At 38.7% G+C, this 23,535-nt stretch overlaps 1 protein-coding gene across 3 annotated transcripts in view; it reads left to right on the top strand.

The window, feature by feature from the left end:
* The window catches only part of NUP98 (nucleoporin 98 and 96 precursor), an 86,229-nt gene extending 65,010 nt beyond the window's left edge, over positions 1-21,219 (top strand). For all 3 annotated transcript variants that reach the window (XM_006064748.3, XM_006064746.3, XM_006064747.3), the window contains exons 21-33: positions 2,106-2,288; positions 2,997-3,153; positions 4,497-4,926; positions 5,530-5,759; positions 7,096-7,362; positions 9,666-9,823; positions 10,617-10,760; positions 11,744-11,886; positions 15,208-15,429; positions 17,474-17,715; positions 18,174-18,328; positions 19,610-19,721; positions 19,831-21,219. In XM_006064748.3, the coding sequence (XP_006064810.1) occupies positions 2,106-2,288; positions 2,997-3,153; positions 4,497-4,926; positions 5,530-5,759; positions 7,096-7,362; positions 9,666-9,823; positions 10,617-10,760; positions 11,744-11,886; positions 15,208-15,429; positions 17,474-17,715; positions 18,174-18,328; positions 19,610-19,721; positions 19,831-20,048 (2,661 nt within the window). In that variant the 3' untranslated portion in view covers positions 20,049-21,219. The remainder of the gene's footprint in view (positions 1-2,105; positions 2,289-2,996; positions 3,154-4,496; positions 4,927-5,529; positions 5,760-7,095; positions 7,363-9,665; positions 9,824-10,616; positions 10,761-11,743; positions 11,887-15,207; positions 15,430-17,473; positions 17,716-18,173; positions 18,329-19,609; positions 19,722-19,830) is intronic.
* The last annotated feature ends 2,316 nt before the right edge of the window (positions 21,220-23,535 follow it).

Here is a 23,535-nt window from a genome sequence, read left to right as displayed (position 1 = left end):
TTTGGGGTAGTTTATTGCAATTACTTAGATATACTTAAAATTCACACATGAGGGTTCTAGGAGTTTACCAGGTCCTCATAGTTTAATAGTGATTCACTTCCCCCATCCACTTACTAGATGATACTAGTTTTGAAGTCAGTGAATGAGGATGAAGCAAATAAAACCTTGATTGCATAGCATTCTTAAAGATAGTCTTGAGTCCCTCAGTCTCCAGACTTTGATAAAATCCTACCAGTTTGCTTCTAAAAGTGTTCTAAATGAGCACCTCTTTTTGTTACCGTTAGTCCTTTGTTGAATAGTATAGTAAATTGAAATTCTCCTCCTCCTCCCTTTCCTCTCATCTATACTTGCTCCTTATCCTTTCATAGTTACTAGCCTTTTCTCCTGTGTGGCAGGCACTGCATTAAATAACTAAATGTTGTGAATTTAGCAATGTGGTTAGTGTTAGATATAGAAAATAGTAGGCTATATCTGCTTTCAGGTGTTTACAATCTGGTGGGACAAAATAGTATATACATGAAATTATAACATATATTGTATAAAATAGGTATAGGCAAGGTATTATGGGAGCCCAACAGAAAAGAGTATCCTGACATTTTGACAAAGGATGGGGAGGGTTACAACTTTTCTTAAGAGTGAATTTGTTAAAAATGAACATACCAGAGGCGGCATTGGAATGTTCTTCTAATTCCTGTAATTATAATGGTAGGATCACCACCAGGGCTTTTAATTTTTTTTTTTTTAGAATTTTAAAGCATCAAAGTAGCTTGCCTGTAGCCTCCCCAATAGGTTTAAATATATATATATATATTTAACTTTTGTTTTATATATATATATATATAACTTTTGTCTTTTAACCATTTAGCCTCCAGTTTTGTTAGAGCAGTCTTTAGGGATTGTTCACAACATAAGTAACAATTCACTACATATCCAACACCTCAATATTTCTACAGTTATAGACAGCAGTAGTCATTCTTCTAGTAAGGATATTTGTTAAAGGAATTCAGGGGAGTAATAGATAATATACCATTGAAAATAAAGTTTAAAAAGTTACACTAATGGTCATTTCTTGGTTCAAAGAAATCATGAAACTTTTTTTTAACCACTTATTGTATAATTGGATCCATTGGAAGTCTACTGTGAAACAGGCCACTCATGAAAGACAAACCAGAAATTGTGGAAGGTTAGTAATCTACAGATGATATATTATGAAAGAAAAATAGGTAGAACAACTTTTAGCTTTGAGAATGTTTCATAAATTAGCATAGCCATTTGTTAACATTTTACCAGATGATGTGTGAGTTTAGGACATATTTAATGTGAATTTGCACTGAGCCAATTTTATAGTATGTTTCAGCTTTCTGAATGTTTACCTTTTCAAACCATAGACTGTTAATCATGACTATATCTTTAAAACTCCCTAATAATTGTAAATCTAACTCTTGACACATTTAAACCTAAAAGAACTATTCCCAGATTAAAATTGTTCCTAGTAGTACTTTGTTTTTTTCTTTTGGGAAACACATTCTTCATCTGATACACTATTCCATGTGATACTGCACAGGTGGAGCTAACCTTAGGATTTAGTCTCCCAAAAAATAAATTCCAGGCCCAAAATTGTGTTTGTGATAACTAGAAATTTATTTCTAAATGCTTTTAAGAAAATGAAAAGGTACTAGAGACTTTGGTATTTGTGTCTTTTATTCTGTCTTCCCCATGGCTTCTGGCTGCAAGGCACTGTGAGGTCATGGTAACTCTGTATAAATCAGAAAATTATAGTTGCTAACTAAATCAAGTAAGGCATAATCATAGTCTGAGGTTGACTATTTTTTCAGTATGGGTGCTGGCTTAGGTCCAGGCTCCAGACTATAATATTATGAAAGGGTAATTCCATGAATCTGCATTTGGATCCCAAGTAATAATAGAGGAGTTTTGGGGAAATTGTTCTTCAATACTCTAGCAAATATATTACCTCACATTATAATAGAATGGGCAGAATCTAATGTTGTTATATCATATTTTGAATAAAGTAAATATGGTCTAGAAGCTCTGTGTCTATCTGGTGTCATTTAATGCTGCTTCCCTGATCTTTCTGCTGTCTACAGAGCCAGAGCCCAGAGGTGGAGCAGTTAGGGAGGGTTGTGGAACTGGACAGTGACATGGTAGATATCACCCAGGAGCCAGTTCTGGATTCCATGTTAGAAGAGAGCATGCCTGAGGATCAGGAACCTGTGTCCGCCTCAACACACATTGCATCTTCACTGGGAATTAATCCACATGTGTTACAGGTGAAGTCCTAACCCACCCTTATTATAAGAATCTAAACTAGTATTCATCTTCCTTTCTTAATACCAGGCCTTTTCTTTCATTAGTCCCTTAAAGGCATTGAACAGTCACTGAAATGAGAAAAAAACAGGAATATGGCCCATGTTCAGGCATCATTTTGCCATTGGAAGGAAGGCTATATTGAGATTCAGAAGACCTAGATTCTAGGCCCAGTTTTGTAACTATTACCGTGTGACTTTAGGCAAGGCGTTTAACATCTGTGAGCACTGATTTTTCTCTATAAAATATTAACTTCATTTTCAGAGAGGTTTTGAGGTTCTGGAAAGTGCTCCACAGAAGTGCTTTGTTTTTTTTAATTATAGTTACAAGTTTCTTTAAGCTGTCTCAATTTCTCCTTGCCTATGCCTTTTGTCATTATATGAATTTAGCCTTTGGCTTATATTTAACTTTAAAATTAATTCATTTAGCAAATATGTAAGCTGCTGCTGTGTGCCAGCCTCTGGTGAGACTATATACAAAGCAGAGAAGTTTTATATAACTTCTGTCCTTCAGGCACATACAGTATAACAGAGTTAGTCACACAAATGTTGTGCTAGCTCTGGACATGACCTGAGGCAGAGCTTTTTAATTGGTTGTTGTAAGCTGTGTTTTTCTTTTATGGCCTTTGGATTTGGGGGAGCACATTCATTCTGTAGATATTGCTTTTTTAGATCATGAAAGCATCATTGCTTGCTGATGAAGAAGATGTAGATACGGTCCTGGATCAGCGCATCACTCACCTTCCTTCTAAAGCAGATACTTCTCAAGAAATATGTTCTCCCAGGCTCCCCATCTCAGCAACTCACTCATCAAAACCTCGTTCATTAGGTACTGTTAAAGATGCTCTTTTACAAGAAAGCTGTAAAGTCTGGCTTTTCACATTTCTTCTAAGCTGAGTCAACTTCTGTAGCAAACAACTCCAAACTATGACCACTGGTGCAGATGCAAAAGTTGTATGGGAAAAAAAACCATTTGTGTTTTGTTTAGGGGTTTGTTTTTATTTGCTTATGAGTGTGGCTTAGATGGGAAGCTCAGTTCTAATTTTTATCAGACCTTAGAAGAATCAACAAGTTGTTCTGTACTGTACTCTTTGTGCAATTCTAACACTATTCCTTATTGTTTTCTAGGGGCAAATGTTGCTTCCTATCATGTATAAAACTTTTCAGATTTCTGCTCTCCCCTGAAATTTGCCAAATTTCCAGGAAAGCAATTTCCTGTTTTATTTTAAAGCTTTTCTTATCTCTTCTAGTGGACTTATAATTATGTGGGATTGGAGCTAGAGTATTGATATCAATAAAAGAGTTAAGTAGGTATAATTTCAAAACATTTTGAAAGCCAGAGGACCTACCAGGAAGGGATTTGTTTATGTTACCTTAAAAACTGTTTATTTTTCAATTCTTTTGAGTACTCTTATTAACTTTCCTTTAAAAAATGCTTTAATGAAGCATCAGTTAAACATTTATAAGCTTTTCCATAATGAACACTACATGAAAACCTTATATTTCAATCAACGATTCCTTGCTTTAGACAGGAAGTAGATAAAATTGAAAAACAGGCAAAAGTAACAAAAACTATCCTTCTGAAAGGCATATATGCAATTACAAGATATTTCACTGGGTTTGGTTTCTTAATTTTGGCATTGAGCACTGGAGTGGTAGGAATTTTGAGTTTTGATCTTATCAACTTTTTATATTGACTAAAGAGGAAACATTTGCATTTTGATAAGGGCATGAACATTGGTGTCAGATTTACCTGGGTTTATCTGTCAGTACTGCCACTTGGTAGCTTTGTAGATTTGGACAAGTCATTTAACTGAGCCCAGTTTTCTCATCTATAAAATGAGGACTGCAATGTTATTTAAAGTTATTGAAGGATGAAATGAAACAGTGTATACAAATGGATTATATAGAGTCTGCTTCAGATAAGTGCTAGATAGATTTTTTAAGTAATAGCAATAGTGTTGTTATTGTTGACATCATCATTAGAATTCCTGCCTTGATTTCCCATGTGAAAGTTATTTCTGCAGTCTGATATAACCTGCTGTTAGTCATCTATATCTGATTTAATTATTGATAGTTTAATAAAATTATAATTTCAGCCTTGCTGGTTGTGATTGTTTAAGAATCAATAGGCTGTATTTTCTAATAGTCTTTTTTTCCTCCTTATTTTAGTAAGTGGGTTACTACAATCAAAATTTACAAGTGGGACTTTCCTTTCACCAAGTGCCTCTTTACAAGAATGTCGTACTCCCAGAACATCATCGTTGATGAATATACCATCCACATCCCCTTGGTCTGTTCCTCCACCCCTGACTTCTGTGTTTACGGTGCCCAGCCCAGCCCCTGAGTTTCAGTTGAAAACAGTGGGTACACGTAGACAACCAGGCCTAGTCCCTCTTAAAAAGTCTGTCACCTATGGAAAGGGGAAGCTCCTGATGGACATGGCCCTATTTATGGGACGATCATTTCGGGTTGGTTGGGGCCCCAACTGGATGCTTGCTAATAGTGGAGAACAGCTGAGTGGTTCTCTGGAACTGGAAAATCATCAGATTGCTGACTGTATGGAATATGGATTCCTGCCTAATCCAGTAGCTGTTAAATCGTGAGTCACATTTCCTTGTTTTCTGAGAAAGGCAATGTGGTAGGTGAACAAAAGCTTTTCATCACCAGGAGACACAAGGTCAGGGCTCCACTTTGTGATTTTCTAGATATACCCTTAGCACAGTTTTATTGGCATAATTAAAAATTATGTAATACTTACCTAATTATAACTATTAATAACTTGCCATTAATAACTCCATTTGTATCATCAAGGTATGAAGAGTATATTAATTCTTACCTAATGGTTAAACTTCAGTTGGAAAAGATAACAGACCCAAAGCTAATTGCTATAGCATTCCTTGAGTTTTCATCCTTTTTATTGCATTAATCATTTTTCCATTTTCTCACTTAAGATATTTGTAATTTCTTAATATATAAGGTATATTCTCAATAAAGCACCTTCTTTGTATCTTTGACCTAATAAGGTAAATGTATAAACTATGGATAATCCTTTATAGTTTGATATTAGGAAACAGAATTTTTAAAAATCACAGTAGAATGTTTGTATCCAATTTTGTAATTAGATAAAAAGAAAGATTTTATTGTAGGAACATTCTGCCACCTGTCTTTATTTTCTGTCTTATTTGTTAATTTGCCCTTGTAGCCTAACTGAGTCTCCATTCAAAGTTCATTTGGAAAAACTTAGTTTGAGGCAAAAGAAGCTGGACAAAGACCTGCAATTATACCAGACATCTCTGGAGCTTAAATTAAAACATAGCACTGTTCACGTGGATGAGCTGTGTCCTCTTATTGTCCCCAATCCGGGAGTTGCTGTCATTCATGACTATGCAGATTGGATTAAGGAAGCATCGAGAGATTTATTGGAACCACAAAGTGAGTATGGACCATGCTTCTAACTTTTGATGTCCCAGGAACAGGAGTAGCAGCATACGTTCATAGCAGGATGTATTTCCTCATGCCAGTGTAGTGGGTGGATGCCTGAGCTTGGACTTAATCTGTAGTTGAGTTGCGATGAACAGAATCTCAAACAGGGAGAAATCCTATCATTTTTTATCATCACTTTTACACCACTGTTCAGAGGAACTGTAGCCAGTTCCTCTCATGAATTTATGAAATTGGATCTCTTACCCCACCCAGAGAACATAGAGTTCCTACCTAAGTCCTACTCATTCTTCCGTGTCTAATTCAAGTCCCACTTGTTCTTCCCACCAGCTTTGTTGATTATGACTTCTCTTCCTGTCCTCTCTCACTATGACCTTTCTATAACGATTGTGACCATGTTTTTCTGAACCCATACTTTGATTAAGGGCTTTTCTAATTTGGGCACTTAATTTCAAGGAAAATTAGAAAAGTTTAACTTGTAGAAAAATTACATGTTGCACACATCAGTTCATATCACTTTTATTGCGAAATGGGCACTATTTTAGAATGTTCTATACCACACGTTTTGGAACTTGCTTATGTTCATTTCTTTGTGTTTGCTTCAGTCGTCTCATCTCTTCAAATATGTGAGTTGTCATCCCAGTGCATATTTGGTGAATAGCATAAAGTGGTAAACAGTGCTCCCTTTTTGTTCTCCCTCACCATGGGCAGTATAGCATAGTGACTAAGAATTGGACTCCGATTACTTGAATTTGAATCCTGGCTCTGTTACATCTTGCCTGTAATTTTGAGCAAGTCACTTAAAGTTCCATACCTCAGTTTCCTCATCTGTAAAATGAATGGTAGCTATCGTAGTTATGTTGTGTAGATAGAGTTGGTTTACTCTTAAGGACATTTGAACAGTATCATTTAAGCTCACTAAATTGTTAGGCTGTAGCAGAGAATAATCCTTCACAAGTTCTTAGAGCACTATCTATTTTCTTAATAAAGCATTTGTGAACAAAATTTGATCAAATCAGAGGATTTTTCTTTATCATTTGAGACTATATTAGCCATAATTAGGCTAGAGGAGTCTGTTTAAAGGAGCATAGAGATAGATTTGTTTGTAAGTGCCATGGAAACATGGAGTAAGCAGGCAGTTACACCACACACCTCTGGAGCTTGTAAGACACAGCTGAGTGAGATGCAGACAGAGAAGGCAACTCGAGTCGTTGTTGGGGGTATTCATTAACTGATGTAATTTTTAATGCCACAATTAAAGTGATCCCCTCTCTGTAGTTACTGTATGACTTTGTGTCATCTCATTGTTTTCCTGTCCGTTTCTTAGTTGTGAAGCACTGGAGCCTAACATGGACGTTATGCGAAGCTCTGTGGGGCCACCTAAAGGAGCTTGATAGCCAGCTGGATGAGCCCAGTGAATACATTCAGATTCTGGAGCGAAGGAGAGCTTTTTCTCGCTGGCTGTCCAGTACTGCCTCACCTCAAATTGAGGAAGAAGTCTCCTTGACCCGAAAAGACAACCCTATGGAGGCTGTCTTCAGCTACCTCACGGGCAAGAGGATCAGTGAGGCCTGCTCCCTGGCCCAGCAGTCAGGTAGGACATACAGTCCTTTGCACTTCTGCCTACTTCCTATTCACTGTCCCTACCCTTAATTGTGGGTTTGCCCTTTTCTTAATTGTGGGTTTGCCCTTTTCTTCTAACCTGAATATTAAGTATAAACTTCCCAGCAAGATTTCTGGTTTCTCCAAAATAGGTAGGGACTCTGCCTTCTGGTTTTCCTTTTATAACCTTAAATCTTAAATTTTAATTAAAGTTATTTTAATATTATATGCTACACATGCATTTGCAGTAAAAGTAGAAAATGTAGATAAGCACAAACTCTACTTCTCCTCCCCTTTTTTTCTTACTCTAAGATTAAGCTTTTTGGCAAGGCACTATGTTTTAGCTTATTAAAAACTTTTGCTTCTCTTCCTACCTCCACTTTCAATAATTGATAGATTCAATAAATAATAGATAACTAAACAAAGTCAAGAATATATAATACTTAAAACACTGTCAGTAGGAAGCATTACTTGGTACCTACTCAACAAGAAGAGACTCCTCAAATTATAATCTAAGCTTCTATGTTGAGGAATTAGCAAAAGAAGAGAAAACTAAACCCAAAGGTAGGAGGAGGAAATATTAAAGATTAGAACAGAGTTCAGTGATAATGAAAACATAGAAACAGTAGAGGAATTGATAAAACCAAAGTTAGTTTTTTGTAAAGATCAAGAAAGTTTATAAATCTTTAACTACACTGACAGTGAAAAAAAGAGGAAAGATAACATTGCCAAAAATAGGAATGAAAGAGTGACCATCGCTACTGCAGAAAAGGAAATACTATGAGCAATTCTGTGTCAACAAATGCAACAACTTGGATGAAATTGAAAATTCCTAGGAAGGTATAATTACCAAAATTCAAGAAAAAGTAGAAAATTAAATAGATCTGTAAGAAGTTGAATTAGTAATTTGTAGCTTTCACTTAGAAAAGCTCAGGCCCAGATGTCTTCCCTGGTGAATACACTTAAGCTTTTAAAAGAAGAAATAATACAAAGGAATTCCCTGGCAGTCCAGTGGTTAGGACTCCAGGCTTTCACTGCCAAGGGCCCGGGTTCAGTCCTTGGTCAGGGAACTAAGAGCCTGCAAGCCATACATTGCTGCAAGAAGAAAAAAAGAATATCAGTTTTCTACAACTGTTCCAGAAAATAGGAGGGAGGACTTTTCACCTCACCTATGGCAACATTATTGTCCTGATATCAAAGCAAATATACCAAAAAAACTGCATCTAACATCATACTTAATGTTGAAAAGACAGGATGATTTCACCCTAAGATTGGGGACAGCAGTCACAGCAATGTGGAATCAGCATAAGGATGAACGTTCACATCAATGGAACAGAAATGAGAATCCAAATATAAAACTGTTGTGCTTACAGTCAGTTGATTTTTTACAAAAAAGTGCCAAGATAGTTTAAATGTGAAAAGGACAATCTTTTCAACAGATAATGCTGGAATAGTTGAATGTTCACTTTTAAAAGATGAATTTAGATCCTTACATCACACCATACACTAAAATCAACTTGAAGTTTTCTAGACTCCTTCCATTTGTTCAAGTACATGTTCTTGTCATTCAGGAAAGTCTTATGTGAAAAATCAAGGATTGGCGGAAGCTAAATTGGTTATCAGAGCCAAGAAAAATGACCTTAATGATTGAGTCAAGATATGATATACCAGTTTCTTATCAGAACTTGTCCGTAGATACACAGAAATAACCTTTTTTCCTTTATTGTGATTCATTTAGAATACTAGCAGCTCATGGTCAAATGGGCTGCAACATTTACTGCATGAATCATAGCCCAGTCATGTTTTGGTTACTTGTATACAGGTAAGCAGGGAGACGGCTTGACCTATTAACATATTTCCAGATGTGTTCCTGATGCATGATTTCTTTCCTCCAAGTGTCTCTAGTGTGTTAAGGAAACGCTTTATGATGAGAGCCTTCGTTTCTGGTCAGGACATCATACTTTACTCATATAAGCACTGACCCATATCCAAAAACAAAAGGATAAGGAAAAGGAGCATTGACTTCAAGGAGGTCAGTTAGGGATGAAACAAAGAATTATTCTCTTAATTTATGGTCTAATTCTCTGTGTACTATACAGTCTGTATGTAATCAGGTTAAGCTACTTTGAAGATTTTCTACCCTAGTCAAAAATTTTCTACTCAGTCTTTCAGCACTACTGCCAAAAGCAGTCAGAGGTGTTTCTGGGGACCAGAAGAAATAAGATAATGCCCCTAAGTGTTTTTCCAAGTCTATAAATTCTCAGCATCACCAAAGAACTTCTGTTTCTCTTGTAGGTGATCATCGTCTTGCTCTTCTTTTATCCCAGTTGGTTGGCAGCCAATCAGTTCGTGAGCTGCTTACTATGCAGCTGGTGGATTGGCATCAACTCCAGGCTGACTGCTTCATCCAGGAGGAGAGACTGCGCATCTTTGCCCTCTTGGCTGGAAAACCGGTATTTTCCTCTTTTCTTGTGAACTCACATAAATTTTTTCATAGATTCAGAATTACTTGAAGTTAAGGCAAAGAGCTATCTTTTAAGTTGTACATTGTTACCTGTAACTAAGCAACTTGTATTTAACTTTGAGCAGAAATATTTTCAAATTAGAAAGGTACAGTATGTACATTGTGGGGGAAGAAAATACTGGTTGTATAGAAATTAAAATGTTAAAATTTGCCATATCCCCTATAATAGTGATAACATAATTCATTATCTGTCTTTCTAGACATATTTTAAGTATATTCTGACATATAAAACATGCACATTTATACCTGTATATATTCAAATAGAATTATACATAGTTCTGCAACTTTTCTTGGAAACTTACTGAATATGGACACTTTTTCATGTTGTTTGGCCTCTCTTTTTTTAATAGCCACTTCTCTTTCATTTTATGTATGATGTATCATAATGACTTTAAGCCAGTTTTCTTCCTGCCTACCTGTTTTACTTGCCATCAATTTCCAAAAACATAGTCACTGATCAGAATTTATTCACATCTTAGAAAGTTGACCACTGTGGGCAGTGAGTGGTTCTCATCACTTCTCAGCGCACTTATTGTCTAAGTGCCTCCTATTCAGCCCACCCAGTCACCTGCCACCAGGGAACTGTAGTTTATATCTGGGCCATTAACACTGCTATTTAAATCATTTTAAATGCAACTTAAATAAGTGAGCAGCATGCAAGCCTGGGCAATAACAAGGTAACATATAATGTAGAGCTGTGGTGGTGATTTTGCCTCCTGCAGGTGTGGCACCTCTCAGAGCAGAAGCAAATCAATGTGTGCTCCCAGTTGGATTGGAAACGCTCCCTGGCTGTCCATCTTTGGTATTTGCTTCCACCAACAGCTTCCATTTCCAAGGCGCTCAGCATGTATGAAGAAGCATTTCAGGTACATGTATCCAGTAGAACCAAGCACGAGTCCTGGTAGGAGTTCTGATTTTACTAGAAAAGTACTCCAGAGGGGAAAAAAAACCATCAAATCATTTCACAATACTTTTTTCTAACTACTTTTTTGAAATTACTGTAAAATTGAAATGGACACAGGAAATGATGGGAAATTTCTTCAAATATCTGCTTATGTTTTGCTTAATACAATGAGTTTCCACAATTTACTCTTTTTTTTTTTAAGTGATTGTATTATTTTCTGCTACGCTGGGTATTTGTTGCTTCACTCAGGCTTTCTCTAGTTGAGCGAGTGAAGGTTACTCCTTAGTTGCAGTGTGCGGGCTTCTCAGGGCGGTGGCTTCTCTTGTGGAACACAGGCTCTAGGGCATGTGAGCTTCAGTAGTTGTGATACACGGGCTCAGCTGCCTCTTGCCATGTGGGATCTTCTAGACCAGGGATCAAACCAGTGTCTTCTGCCTTGCAAGACAGATTCTTAACCACTGGACTGTCAGGGAATCCCATAATTTATTTTCTTACTGCTGTTTTCCTGCACCATCATCAGAGGGTTTTTCTTCATTCTTAATGCTGTTTTATTCCTTCAGGAATTCCCTGAGCTACAGCCTGACCTTGTGTTTAGTATAGCCCCAAATTAGCACGTCTGAAATTTGCCTCTAAATATCATTATATTAATATTTCATATTCCTTGTGTATTTGGAGGTTAAAGTATTCTTAATGTTTTTAATGCCATTATTTGGTTCTTTTCTTACTGTTAATTTTTATTGTCATTGATATCGTTTGCCAGAATTATTTGTCAGGGAAAAAAGAACACTAAAAAAAACAGAGTGTAATGAAGTTTAAAATCCTTGAAACAGTCCTTTAGCGGATGTCACACCATTCTTAATACACATCTGAGTAACTGAGACATAATATCATCTAGTGAAACATACTTGGAGCTGACGTATTGTTTTATCAAATTCTTAACTTCAGAATACCTCTGAGGGTGACAGATATGCCTGCTGTCCACTTCCCTCATACCTGGAGGGCTCTGGATATGTGGTAGAGGAGGAGCAAGACTCACAGAGACCTCTTCAAGATGTCTGCTTTCACCTTTTAAAACTCTACAGTGACAGGTAAATCAGTCATGTGTTATAATCACTTTTGAGGGCTCCATGAACCTTAGGGAGTTCTTTCCCTTTTATATGTGGTCAAATTGCCATAAGATTATATTAATCACAAAATAAAACTAATGGAGTTCAAAGAGCATGGGAACTAGAATTAGAAATCTAAAAATTTACATTTTAAATCAATTATATTTTAATAAAAATTTTAAAAACAAAATTATTTTAATCAACTTCAATGAGATACAATTTTTATTATTGATAATAAAGTGTGTGGTTTCATATTTTTTAATGTAATGTAACTACCATCACTATTTGATAGCATTTACATTACCCTCCAAAAGTTCCCTCATGTCCCTTTGCAGTCAGTCCACACCCTAGACAACTACTGACTTTTCATTATTGTAGATTACTTTGCTATTACAGAATTTTATATAATTCTGTATGTTATCTTTTGTGCCTGCTTTTTTTTTTTTTTTTTTTTACCCAACATGGTGATTTTGAGATTTATCCATATTAATATGTATATCAGAAATTTAATTTTTATTCATTTATTAGTGAACAATTTTTTTTTCTTAGGATATACTAAGAATAAAGCTGCTGTGACCACTTGTGTCTAAAAGTCCCATCAAGATCTATAATTGCTCCAAATCCTCAAAATTTGTTATTATTGGCTTTTAAAACTTTATCATTTTAGTGGGCATATAGTAGTGTCTCATTTTTTGTGTGCTTAATAAGAAATTAATATATTAACATGTTGTTATATCTAATCAAATAATTTAAACTATCTCAGAGCTGTCTTTTTACCTTATATCAGAAACACTGAGCAGTTTCCTCTAGTCAGAAGTAGTAGCTCACATCTCACTTCAGATCTTTAAATACTTTCTTTTAAATTAATGGTGCACTGGGACGACCCAGAGGGATGGAATGGGGAGGGAGGAGGGAGGAGGGTTCAGGATGGGGAATACATGTATACCTGTGGTGGATTCATTTTGATATTTGGCAAAATTAATACAATTATGTAAAGTTTAAAAATAAAATTAAAAAAATAATAATAAATTAACTATACTAATTTTAGAATAATAGTCTCTTGTTGTAAAATACAAATAACTAAAATTGTGTTTTAATTTGCATTCCCCCTAATACCTAATGATGGCAAGTGTTTTTTCATGTGTTTATTTACCATCTACATATCTTCCTGAAATGTCTGTTGAAATCTTTTGCCGCCGCCCCCCACCCCACCACTTTAATGGGGGTATCTAATAGTTCTTTTTTATGTTGTAATAGTTTTTTTCTTGAGTCAGTTTTGTTCATTTGTTTTTCCTAAGGAATTTTTCTGTTTCACCAAAGTCACCAGATTTATTGGCATAAAGTTATTTGTAATTTGTCCTTATTCTTTTTTAATGTCTGTAAGAGATTGAAAAGACAAGCTACAGATTCGGAAAATATATTTTCAATTCATATATCTGATAAAGAACTTTTATCCAGAACATGTAAAGAACTCTTTGAACTCAATAATAAGAGAACAATCCAGTTTAAAAATGGGAAAATATTTCAAAGATGCTTCACCAAAGAAGATCTACATGTCAAGCCCATGAAAAGTTGTTTAACATTGGTAGACATCAGGGACATGCAAATTAAAGCTGTCGTGGGATGCCACTACCCATCAATTAGAATGGTTAGAATTTTTTAAAAGACCTTTACCAAATGTCATCAGGGATGTGGAGCAATTGAAATTCTCAACACTGCTAGGGGAAAATATAAATAATACTGGCACTTGGGGAAAGAGTTTGGTAGCTAAAAAAAAGTTTAACATACACCTACATACATGTGATTCAGTCATTATACTCCTCTAAGTATTTACCTGAGGGCAATGAAAATATATGTCTGTGTATGTGTTGATAGCAGTTTTATTTGTAAAGGTTCAAAACAGGAAACAGCCCAAGTTTCCATCAATAGGTGATTGGATAAGCCAATTGTGGTACATCTCTACAATGGAAGACTACCTCACCAGTAACTGTTGATAACACACAGCAGCAATGGCGAATTATAAAGTACTTTTACTTAGTTTTGAAGAGACCAAAAAAAAAAAATACTTCCCCAAAATATACCTACTGTTTGATTTCAATTTATATAATACTGTAAAATGCAAACTAATCTATAATGATAGAGGAATCAGTTGTTGTGTGGGAAGAGTAGGTGTAGGGATAGGCGGGAGAGAGAAATCACAGAGGGGCTTCTGGAACCTTTTGGAGGTGATGGGTTAGCTTGTTATCTTGATCTTGGTGGTAGTTTCACAGGTGTATATATGTGTTTGAACTTGCGAAAACTGTATATTCTAAATATGTATAGTTACTGTATGTCACCTCTTTTACTGTCAAAAAAGAAAAAAGAGGAAGAAAAAAAGCATATATCTCAATATGCCAGAAACCAAAGCCAGACTGAGATAGAAAATCCTAATCTTAGCTTAATTACTCGTTTGCACTAGCCATATTTCAAGTGTTTAATAGCCACACATGGCTAGTGGCTATCTTATTGGTCAAAGCAGATTATAGAACATTTCCATTATCACACAAAGTTCAGTTTGACAGTACTGGGCAAAAAAAACTACTCATTACTTGGCAAGGTGTAGGTACTTGTGAAATGTCTGGGATCTTAGGTGAAATGGAAACACTCTGGTTGGTAAATAAACCAACGCCTAGATCTTTAAAGCTTGTGGGTATGGGATCTTCGTTCTTACTGTTCTTATGGTCTGGGATTTGGAAGTTAAGGACATCACACACAAACTGGTCCAGAATCATTGAGATCCTTGGGCCCCTTGCAGAAGAAAAAGCAAAAGCCTTAGAGAGACTTTCAAACCTTGGGTACTTGGATTTCTATATAAAGAATAATACCAACTGTAAAGCAAAAGGAAGGACATAACCATCATTAAGACTAGTCAGGTGTTCAGATAAACAGGTGAAGTAGCACTTCAGCAACTTCAGATAGTAGAACAATGTGAAAGACACTAAGGAAACTTAAATTTTTTTTAATGGTTAGGGAAAAGACACTAAAGGGTGAAAGTTGTGAAGACTTCCTGTACCAGAATGGTAAAAATAGACCAAAGAAATACCATCAGACTTGTTAGAAGAGCCTGAGATGGGAAGTTCCTTGGTTTTTGGTAGGATCTGTAATCTGGCTAAACCTAGAGGAGGAAGACTGTAAGGCTTATGATGCTTCTGCTCTAGGGTACTTGCCTTTATTGTTTTCTAAGCTGTGGCTGAAAGAGTTAACCTATCCAGTGCAGGTGGTCTGCTGACTGGGTTTGGTAACTCAGCACATTCTCCTTTGCAGACATTATGACCTCAACCAGCTGCTGGAGCCTCGAAGCATAACTGCCGATCCTTTGGACTATCGCCTAAGCTGGCACTTGTGGGAGGTGCTGCGGGCTCTTAACTATACCCATCTCTCAGAGCAGTGTGAGGGTGTGCTGCAGGCCAGTTACGCTGGCCAACTGGAGAGTGAGGGCCTTTGGGAGTGGGCCATCTTTGTCCTCCTGCACATTGACAACTCAAGGTGAGTGAGAAGCCATCAGATGCACTGGGTGCCTCTAGCCCTACAGGGCAACAAAGGAATCAGTCTAAACACCTATTAAATCGGTATGGGAAATAAGTGGAAAGGAAGGATATACCTGGGTGGAAAAATCCCATTAACTTAGGCACAAATTCCTTGAATGTGGTATGTTTAGAATTATGCAGAAGTAATGCTGGCTGTGTTGCTTCAGTGGATCTGTAAAGGTTGACAAGGAGTACCGCTTCTTTGTCTCTGTCCACTGGCTTTCTCTCTTCCCTTGCCATCCATTCCTCAAGTTTGATAGTGTTTTGTTTACCTATTTACCAATACAATCTTGCCCAGATGCATAATGTTTTGGTTCTCTTTCCTGAATGAAAACCAGAGAAACACCTTTACTCCCTGCTGTGAACTGTATAAAGCCGGAGGTTTTTTGTTATTGGTAGCGGCATGGCATATTACTAAGAACAAAAATACTTAATGCTTTGTTACATAATTTATATAATGTTTTTATATATCTTTCTATTCTGTTGTAAGTATTTTAAATATATTAACTTGTTTAATGGTGATAGTGAACCTATGAGATAGACATTCTTATTGTCTGTTTATAGATGAGCAGCTCAAGGCATACAGAGATTAGATAACTTTTGTTCAAGATCACATAGCTAGTAAATGGCAGAGTGAGGCTTTCAACTCAAGAAACCCAGAGTCTGTGCTCTTAATCATTGTACTCTACTATCTGTCATTCTGTAGGGCATGGAAAATTGTTTTGTAGTCCGGTCTTTCTAAATTCTGGCTTCAGCATGTACTCACTTTGACCTAGGGTAAAACTTACTCATTTTTGACTTAGAGTCAAGATAGTCTCTAGGCCTCAGTTTTTTAATCTGTAAAATCATAATATTGCTAATCTCTGTTCAAAGGTGACTATGAAATTAAAAGAGTAAAAATATAAAGCATCCAGCACAACCTTTCCTTTAAGGAATTTCTCTTTCCTCTTCCTCCTTACCAGGAGGCAAAATGACCCCAGAATTTCCCTCTGCGTTTATTTAAATACACTCTTGGAGAATTTCGCATGGTAGAAGGCTGGCTGATGGGATGATTGATGACTGGCTGTGGGAAAGCAGATCCTGTTTCCTAAAGAGGAGGGGAAAAGGAGGCAGTTGTCCTGAGACTGGGAGTTGTTAAAAAGCCTAGGCGTTGACAAAAGAATCTAAGATGAGAATAGCTTTGATCTGAAATTCAAATGAGAGATCCTTTGGCCAGAAGAAGAAATCTCTTTAAGTGGACTTAAGAGCAGAAAGAGTGAGTTTAGCCTAAGTCTAGGAGTAAAGAGAAAATGAATTAGGAAGCCTGATGGCTATAAGGGAAAAAACAGGACCTAGAAGGGACTTTACGTTGTAAAACTTTGTTTACTTACACTGACCATGTGAGAGAAAGGGCAGAGAGGAGGTTGAGAATGGACTGCAGAGGACTGCTCGGTGGGTCCAGAATTCCCCTATCTCATCCTTCATCTCCTGTTCTAGAAAGGAAACAAAGAAATGAGCCTGCTGGGATGAACCCATACACACTCTCTACTGTATATAAGATGGATAAGCAACAAGGACCTGCTCTATAGTACAGTGAGCTCTGCTCAATATTCTGTGATGACCTATATGAGAAAAATTAAAGAATGAACGTATGTGCATGTATAACTGAATCATGTTGCTGTACACCATTGTATAGCAAACATTGTACAACATCAACTATATTCCAGTACAGTTAGAAAAGAGAAATGAGCCAGTGAGGACAAAGCCTTTCGGGGGCAGTGGACAACCTTCCCAAGAGCATTCATCCTCTGACTGTTTTGACCATGAAAATACAATGTGCTTCTGTTCTATTTCATTTTAAAAATTAATGCTGGTATGTCACCTTAAGTGAAGCTTGAGGTGATCCTCTATGGGTCGGGACCTGCAGTTGAGGAGACTGCCTCAGGGGCCACTTTGAGCCGTCTTAGGCAGCCTTCTCCGTCGGTAAGGATGAGATTTATCCCAGCTGACGTTTCCTCCTATAGCACGCGGGAGAAGGCTGTTCGAGAGCTGCTTACCCGGCACTGCCAGCTGTTGGAGACCCCTGAAGCTTGGGCTAAGGAGACTTTCCTGACCGAGAAGCTTTGTGTGCCCGCCGAATGGATTCATGAGGCCAAAGCAGTGCGAGCACACATGGAATCCGACAAGCACTTGGAGGCCCTCTACTTATTTAAAGCAGGACACTGGAACAGGTGCCACAAGCTCGTCATCCGGCACTTAGCTTCCGGTGAGTGCTTCAGACCAGGGTCTGTGTCTCCTGGAATCACCCCCAATTCTTCAAACCTCTGAGCCCATGATGAGTCAGGCCAGGGACAGTGATCGGTACAGAGCATGGCAGACTTGAATCAGATCACACTTTGTAAAAGCTCCCTGTGCAGAAGATGCTTAGTGAGGGTGAAGGGCAGAGGTCAATAGCAATATCTGTTATGTCCCCATCTGCCAGGAATATTCTTGATGGGCACTAACTGCGTTAAGCTCATTGTTTAGGGAGTTTCATTTAGCAACACCAGAGATCGCTCTTTGGGAAACTGAAACCAGAAATTCTTTACAGTTTCTTTAAGAGAATTTTGAAATATCTACTGTAATTCTCAAGTCTGACCCAACATAATTTTCCTTTTCATCCTGTCTTGGATTTCTGCCATCTCCTTCCTCTGTACACTTTTGGTCAATATTTTCTTTCTTCAGATGCAATTATTAATGAGAACTATGACTACCTGAAGGGGTTCTTGGAAGACCTGGCACCTCTGGAGCGCAGTGGCCTAATCCAGGACTGGGAAACATCTGGGCTTGTTTACCTGGACTACATTAGGGTCATTGAAATGCTCCGTCATATACAGCAGGTACCTGAGCTCCTTAAACCATGGCCTGGTTTTCTTTTTCCCTGGCCCATAAAGCCATAGAGACAGCCAAAGGCTTGAGCAAGAACTTGAAAAACTCACTGACAGAGATAGCACTTTCAGTGCAGGAGGGATGTTTTGATGAACAGATTTGATGTAGCTATTATGACAGCTCTATCAAAACTTGAAACATTTTTTTGTGGCTTATTGTTAAGTAGTGTGTAGTGGACATGCCTAAGACTTGTCCTTAGTCAGTCCCCTCCCCTTGTCAACCCTTTTCCACTAGTTTTAAGTGAGAAGCTTTGGGTTGAGAGATCCAGTAAAGATCAGAGATTTAGTGTAGATAATTTTTTCACATAATATTTGGCATGTTTTAAATTGAAAGTGTTATGGGGGCATTCTGGTGACACCTATGGATGGATCGCTAATGGTTTTAAATGCCTAAGATATAAATATATAGGATTACAAAAGAAAGTAATTATATTAAGATAGAATTATCAAAGTATTAAAAACTTGTGCTATGTAATAAGTGCTTTATTAACATCCTAAATAAGAAGCTCTAGCACTGTAATTTTGAAATATTTAAAGATTACCAACAACTGTAATACCGGGGAAGCCCATGGTATGCCCACCAATGCAGGAGACGTGAGTTTGATCCCTGGTTTGGGAAGATCCCCTAGAGGAGGAAATGGCAACCCACTCCAGTATTCTTGCCTGGGAAATCCCGTGGATAGAGGAGCCTGGTGGGCTACAGTCCATGGGGTCAGAGAAGTCAGGCACGACTTAGCAACTAAACAACTGTAATGTGATAGGAAAGGAAGTGGTTTCTGTTGATAACAAAATCACAGTTGCTGTTGATATCTACATTAATTATCAAGTGCTAATTCTTAGTTGGAGTCAGAAGACCTAAGTTAAGTGCTAGTTTGGGCTCCACGTCTCACTGTTGTGCTCTTAAGTCAATACCATGTCTCTGACCCAGATTTATATAGATTTTTGGTGCTTTGTTGAAGCTTGCTAATTACATGGTTCATGAATGGTGATTTCACAACTTGCCCAGTCCTAGGCCCTATACACTATATTGCTTTCCTGTTATGTATTGCTAAGATCCTGTCTTGTCTTCGGCAACTAGGCTAGATGGTGGGAACATGACATTGCTGGCCAGCTTCTTGGGTTTTCCCCTCCCTCACCTCACTCTCTTTTCAGAGGGTTGCCTAGCCAGTCTGTGGATAGGATTGGAATGATCGGAGTTCCTTTGGCCTAATTGGTTTCCCTGCTTCTTTGTAGGTGGATTGCTCAGGTTATGAACTCGAGCAGTTGCACACCAAAGTGACCTCACTGTGCAACAGGATAGAGCAAATCCAGTGTTACAATGCCAAGGACCGCCTGGCTCAGTCAGGTCAGCCTCTCGCCTTCTCTCCCTTCCTGCCTGCTCACTGCCTGTCTTTGTGATTATTATACCCCTGCCTCACCCCTTCATTTGGTGCTCACTCTGCTCTTTTCTCCAGACATGGCCAAACGTGTAGCCAACCTGCTGCGGGTGGTACTGAGCCTTCAGCATGCCTCTGATGCAACCTCCGACTCAACGCCAGACCCTCAGCGAGTCCCTTTGCGCCTGTTGGCTCCCCACATTGGCCGGCTCCCCATGCCTGAGGACTATGCCTTGGAGGAACTGCGCAGCCTCACACAGTCCTACCTGCGGGAACTGACTGTCGGGAGCCAGTGAGCCCTGGGCTCCTCCCACCACACTCACATGCTTGTTCACACTCACCACACAGAGGGCTCCTGCATCGAGTTGATTGCCCTGTTTGCCATTCTCTGGCTTGGCTGTGGAATCTCCCCTCCCTTCCTGCTGCCCAAGCAGCAACCTCCAGTTGTTCAGGGCTTTCTTAATACTAAACATAGCATAAGGGCTTTTGGAACCCCCCAAAAAAGGAGCCAAGTCTCTGTTTACCATCCTCAAGAGCCATTCTTTTTTTTTTTTTTCCTTTTTAGAAATGGTCAATAAAGCACCTTTGGCAGAATTCCCCAAAGAACCAGGGAATGCTTTTCCTCCCTCAGCCATTCTGAATCTTGTGACTGTCAATGCCAACCGCAACCCTGCTCCTACTCCTGCCCTTTCATCCCCAGACTCTTTAGAAGGAGTGGGGCAGGTGCTGGGACAAATGTGTTGACCTAGGACCTTCCCTAAAAAGTGAACTATCCACAGAAGGAAGAGAATCTATCTCTGGAGTAGATTGATGATTTGCATGACTTTTGGAATCAGGAGAGGGTTGAACTGAGGAAGCAGAACAGGGTCTTTCTGACTCATTTAAGGTAGAGTGAGTGCCTGCTATGGAGCCGTGGGGCTTCAAGGCTTGATTGTTCTTCCTGCCTTGAATGTTCCCGTGAACACCACAGCTTCCCTCTGCAGGAGCCCTTGGTCTCAGACTCCATGTCTCTGGGAAACTCCCAGAACTCATTTTGGTGCCTGGTTTTCAGTCATCTGGCAAGGCCTCCTGCCTGGATTTGCCTGAAGAGTTTCAATGAAACATGGTAGATCGGGTAGCCCTCCCTTTCCCTCCCATTCTAGCCCAAAGCATTTCCCACCCTCCATCTACAGTTGCAGAAGGTAAAGCCCTCACTGAGGCAGGCAAGAAGCTGAGCTTCAGGGACAGGCAGGGGGCCTTCGCTACACTGTAGCCAGCTCTGGGGAGCCCCAGGTAACCACCGGAGACTGCTGGTGTGCGGGCTATCATGGACAACATGGCCATGCCTGGGTCTTTATGCATGAAGATTATGTAAAGGTTTTTATTAAAAAGTATATATATATATATATATATATAAACGATCTAGATTATTTTCCTCTTTTTCTGAAGCTACTTTCTTAAAAAAAATAAAATGAAATGTTTATAGCATACTTGGTATTGGCTTTCTTTTGTGTTTTTGAGCCTTGTTGTCCCAAGGAGCTTTATGACGGCCTTGTTTAATTTGCAGTCTAAAGGGGGAGACTGGCCATGGGTTAATGAGAGAATAGTTGCGGACTAGATCAAAGGCTAGGTTTATAAGGGTCAATTTGGGGGTGAGGGGGTTGAGATTGATGAATCCTGACTGCTGTACATTTATTTATTTATATGGGTTTGGACTCCCAATGGGGGATGGGGCAGGGTTTCAAATTGCCCAGTGGAATATATTTAGTATTCAAAGTCTCTTTGCTCTTCTTCTCTGGGGTTTTTTAAACCTTGGCACTTCACCTCTCAGTTTCCATTGTGTAAAGGAGATGATGATCCCTGATACGCTGTTTCACAGGGCTGTTCTTGAGAGGGACCAAATGAGGCTGATGAGTAGTAAGTAGGTTGGTGGGTTGGTTCTGTTATTGAGCAATTTCCAGTTAGGATTAGGCCAAAGATTTCTGGGATGCTGAGGAGATGAGAAAGCTGAGTAGATCTTCCTGGTAGCCAGGGCTTCCCTTTCATTTGGGCCCCTGAGGACAAGGGTTACTCAGCTGGGAATCTCCCTCCGTCACTAACTGTGAACCTGAGCAAGTGAGTCATGGAGCACTGCTGGCCTTCTAAGAATTTGTTCTGTTTCCTCACCAGAGGCGTTCTGTGAAAAGTCAGTGCTGTAAAAGTGGTTAGTCTTTAGAAGTGTTAAGAACTGTAAATATGGGCAGTATTTCCTCTTCAGTTCAGTTCAGTCACTCAGTCGTGTCCAACTCTTTGCAACCTCATGAACCGCAGCACACCAGGCCTCCCTGTCCATCACCAACTCCCAGAGTCCGCCCAAATCCATGTCCATTGAGTCGGTGATGCCATCCAACCATCTCATCCTCTGTCGTCCCCTTCTCCTCTGGCCCTCAATCTTTCCCAGCATCAGGGTCTTTTCAAATGAGTCAGCTCTCTGCATCAGGTGACCAAAGTATTGGAGTTGCAGCTTCAGCATCAGTCTCTCCAAAGAACACCCAGGACTGATCTCCTTTAGGATGGACTGCTTGGATCTCCTTGCAGTCCAAGGGACTCTCAAGAGTCTTCTCCAACACCACAGTTCAAAAGCATCAATTCTTCGGCGCTCAGCTTTCTTCACCGTCCAACTCTCACATCCATACATGACCACTGGAAAAACCATAACCTTGACTCGATTGACCTTTGTTGGCAAAGTAATGTGTCTGCTTTTTAATATGCTGTCTGAGTTGGTCATAACTTTCCTTCCAAGGAGCAAGCGTCTTTTAATTTCATGGCTGCAATCACCATCCGCAGGACAGGTTTTTCCCTTTTTTTAAAAAAAAAAATCTCTAAATCAAGTATTTATCACTGCAGCTATACTACATCACAGAGAATAGACTCGCAGTTCAAAGCTCATGATAAAAGATGAACAATGCTTCCCTGGTGACTCAGTGGTAAAGAATCTGCCTGCCAGTGCAGGAGACACAGGTTCAATCCCTAATCTGGGAAGATCCCACATGCCACAGAGCGACCAAGTGTATGCGCCACAACTATTGAGCCTGTGTGCTGGAGCCCCAGAGCTGCGACTACCAAAACCTGAGTGCCCTAGAGCCCGTGCTGCACAAGACAAGCTACCACAATGAAAGACCCACGCACCACAGCTAGAGAGTAGCCCAGCTCGCTGCAGCATCAGAGACTCAGCACAGATAAAAATAAAAAAATTTTTTTAAAGAACAGTCTCCTATATTTCAAACTACATTGAAATATATGTTTAAATTTTTAAATTTCTCAAAAATATAAAAAGAATTAGTTGTCTCAACACCCAACAGAGCTGTGGAATCCACAAACTCATACAATGTGCAGAATAAGTATTTCCTCCGCACAACGCTAGAATAATGCCAAAATAATGTTAACAGAAGCCCGGAGATTAAATGCAGGCATCATCAGAGCCAACATCTTTTTTAGGAGTTTTACTCGGACTCATTTTGTTACTTTGTATTTCTAGAAAATTTCAGAGTTTTAATTTGTTGTCTCTTAAAGAACCAGCTCTCAGACTTAATGGTTTTACTGGAGTTCTACCAGAGTGCTACATTGTAATATATTAACTTGTGCTTTAAAAATTCATTTCTCCTGCTTTCCTAAGGGTTTTTTAAAAATCTTACTGTAAAAATTTTCATCCATACAAAAGTAAAATTATGTCTTAATTTAATCTTTACCCCAATTCTTACTCCTACCCACCCCAATGGGATTTCTAAGGGAGGTCATCATTTCATCAATACAAAAGCATTCCTA

The sequence above is a fragment of the Bubalus bubalis genome, chromosome 16, assembly GCF_019923935.1.
Source record: "Bubalus bubalis isolate 160015118507 breed Murrah chromosome 16, NDDB_SH_1, whole genome shotgun sequence".
NCBI classification, from domain to species: domain Eukaryota; kingdom Metazoa; phylum Chordata; class Mammalia; order Artiodactyla; family Bovidae; genus Bubalus; species Bubalus bubalis.
Note: the sequence above shows the minus strand (reverse complement) of the source record. Positions and strands in the feature narration are given on the sequence as shown.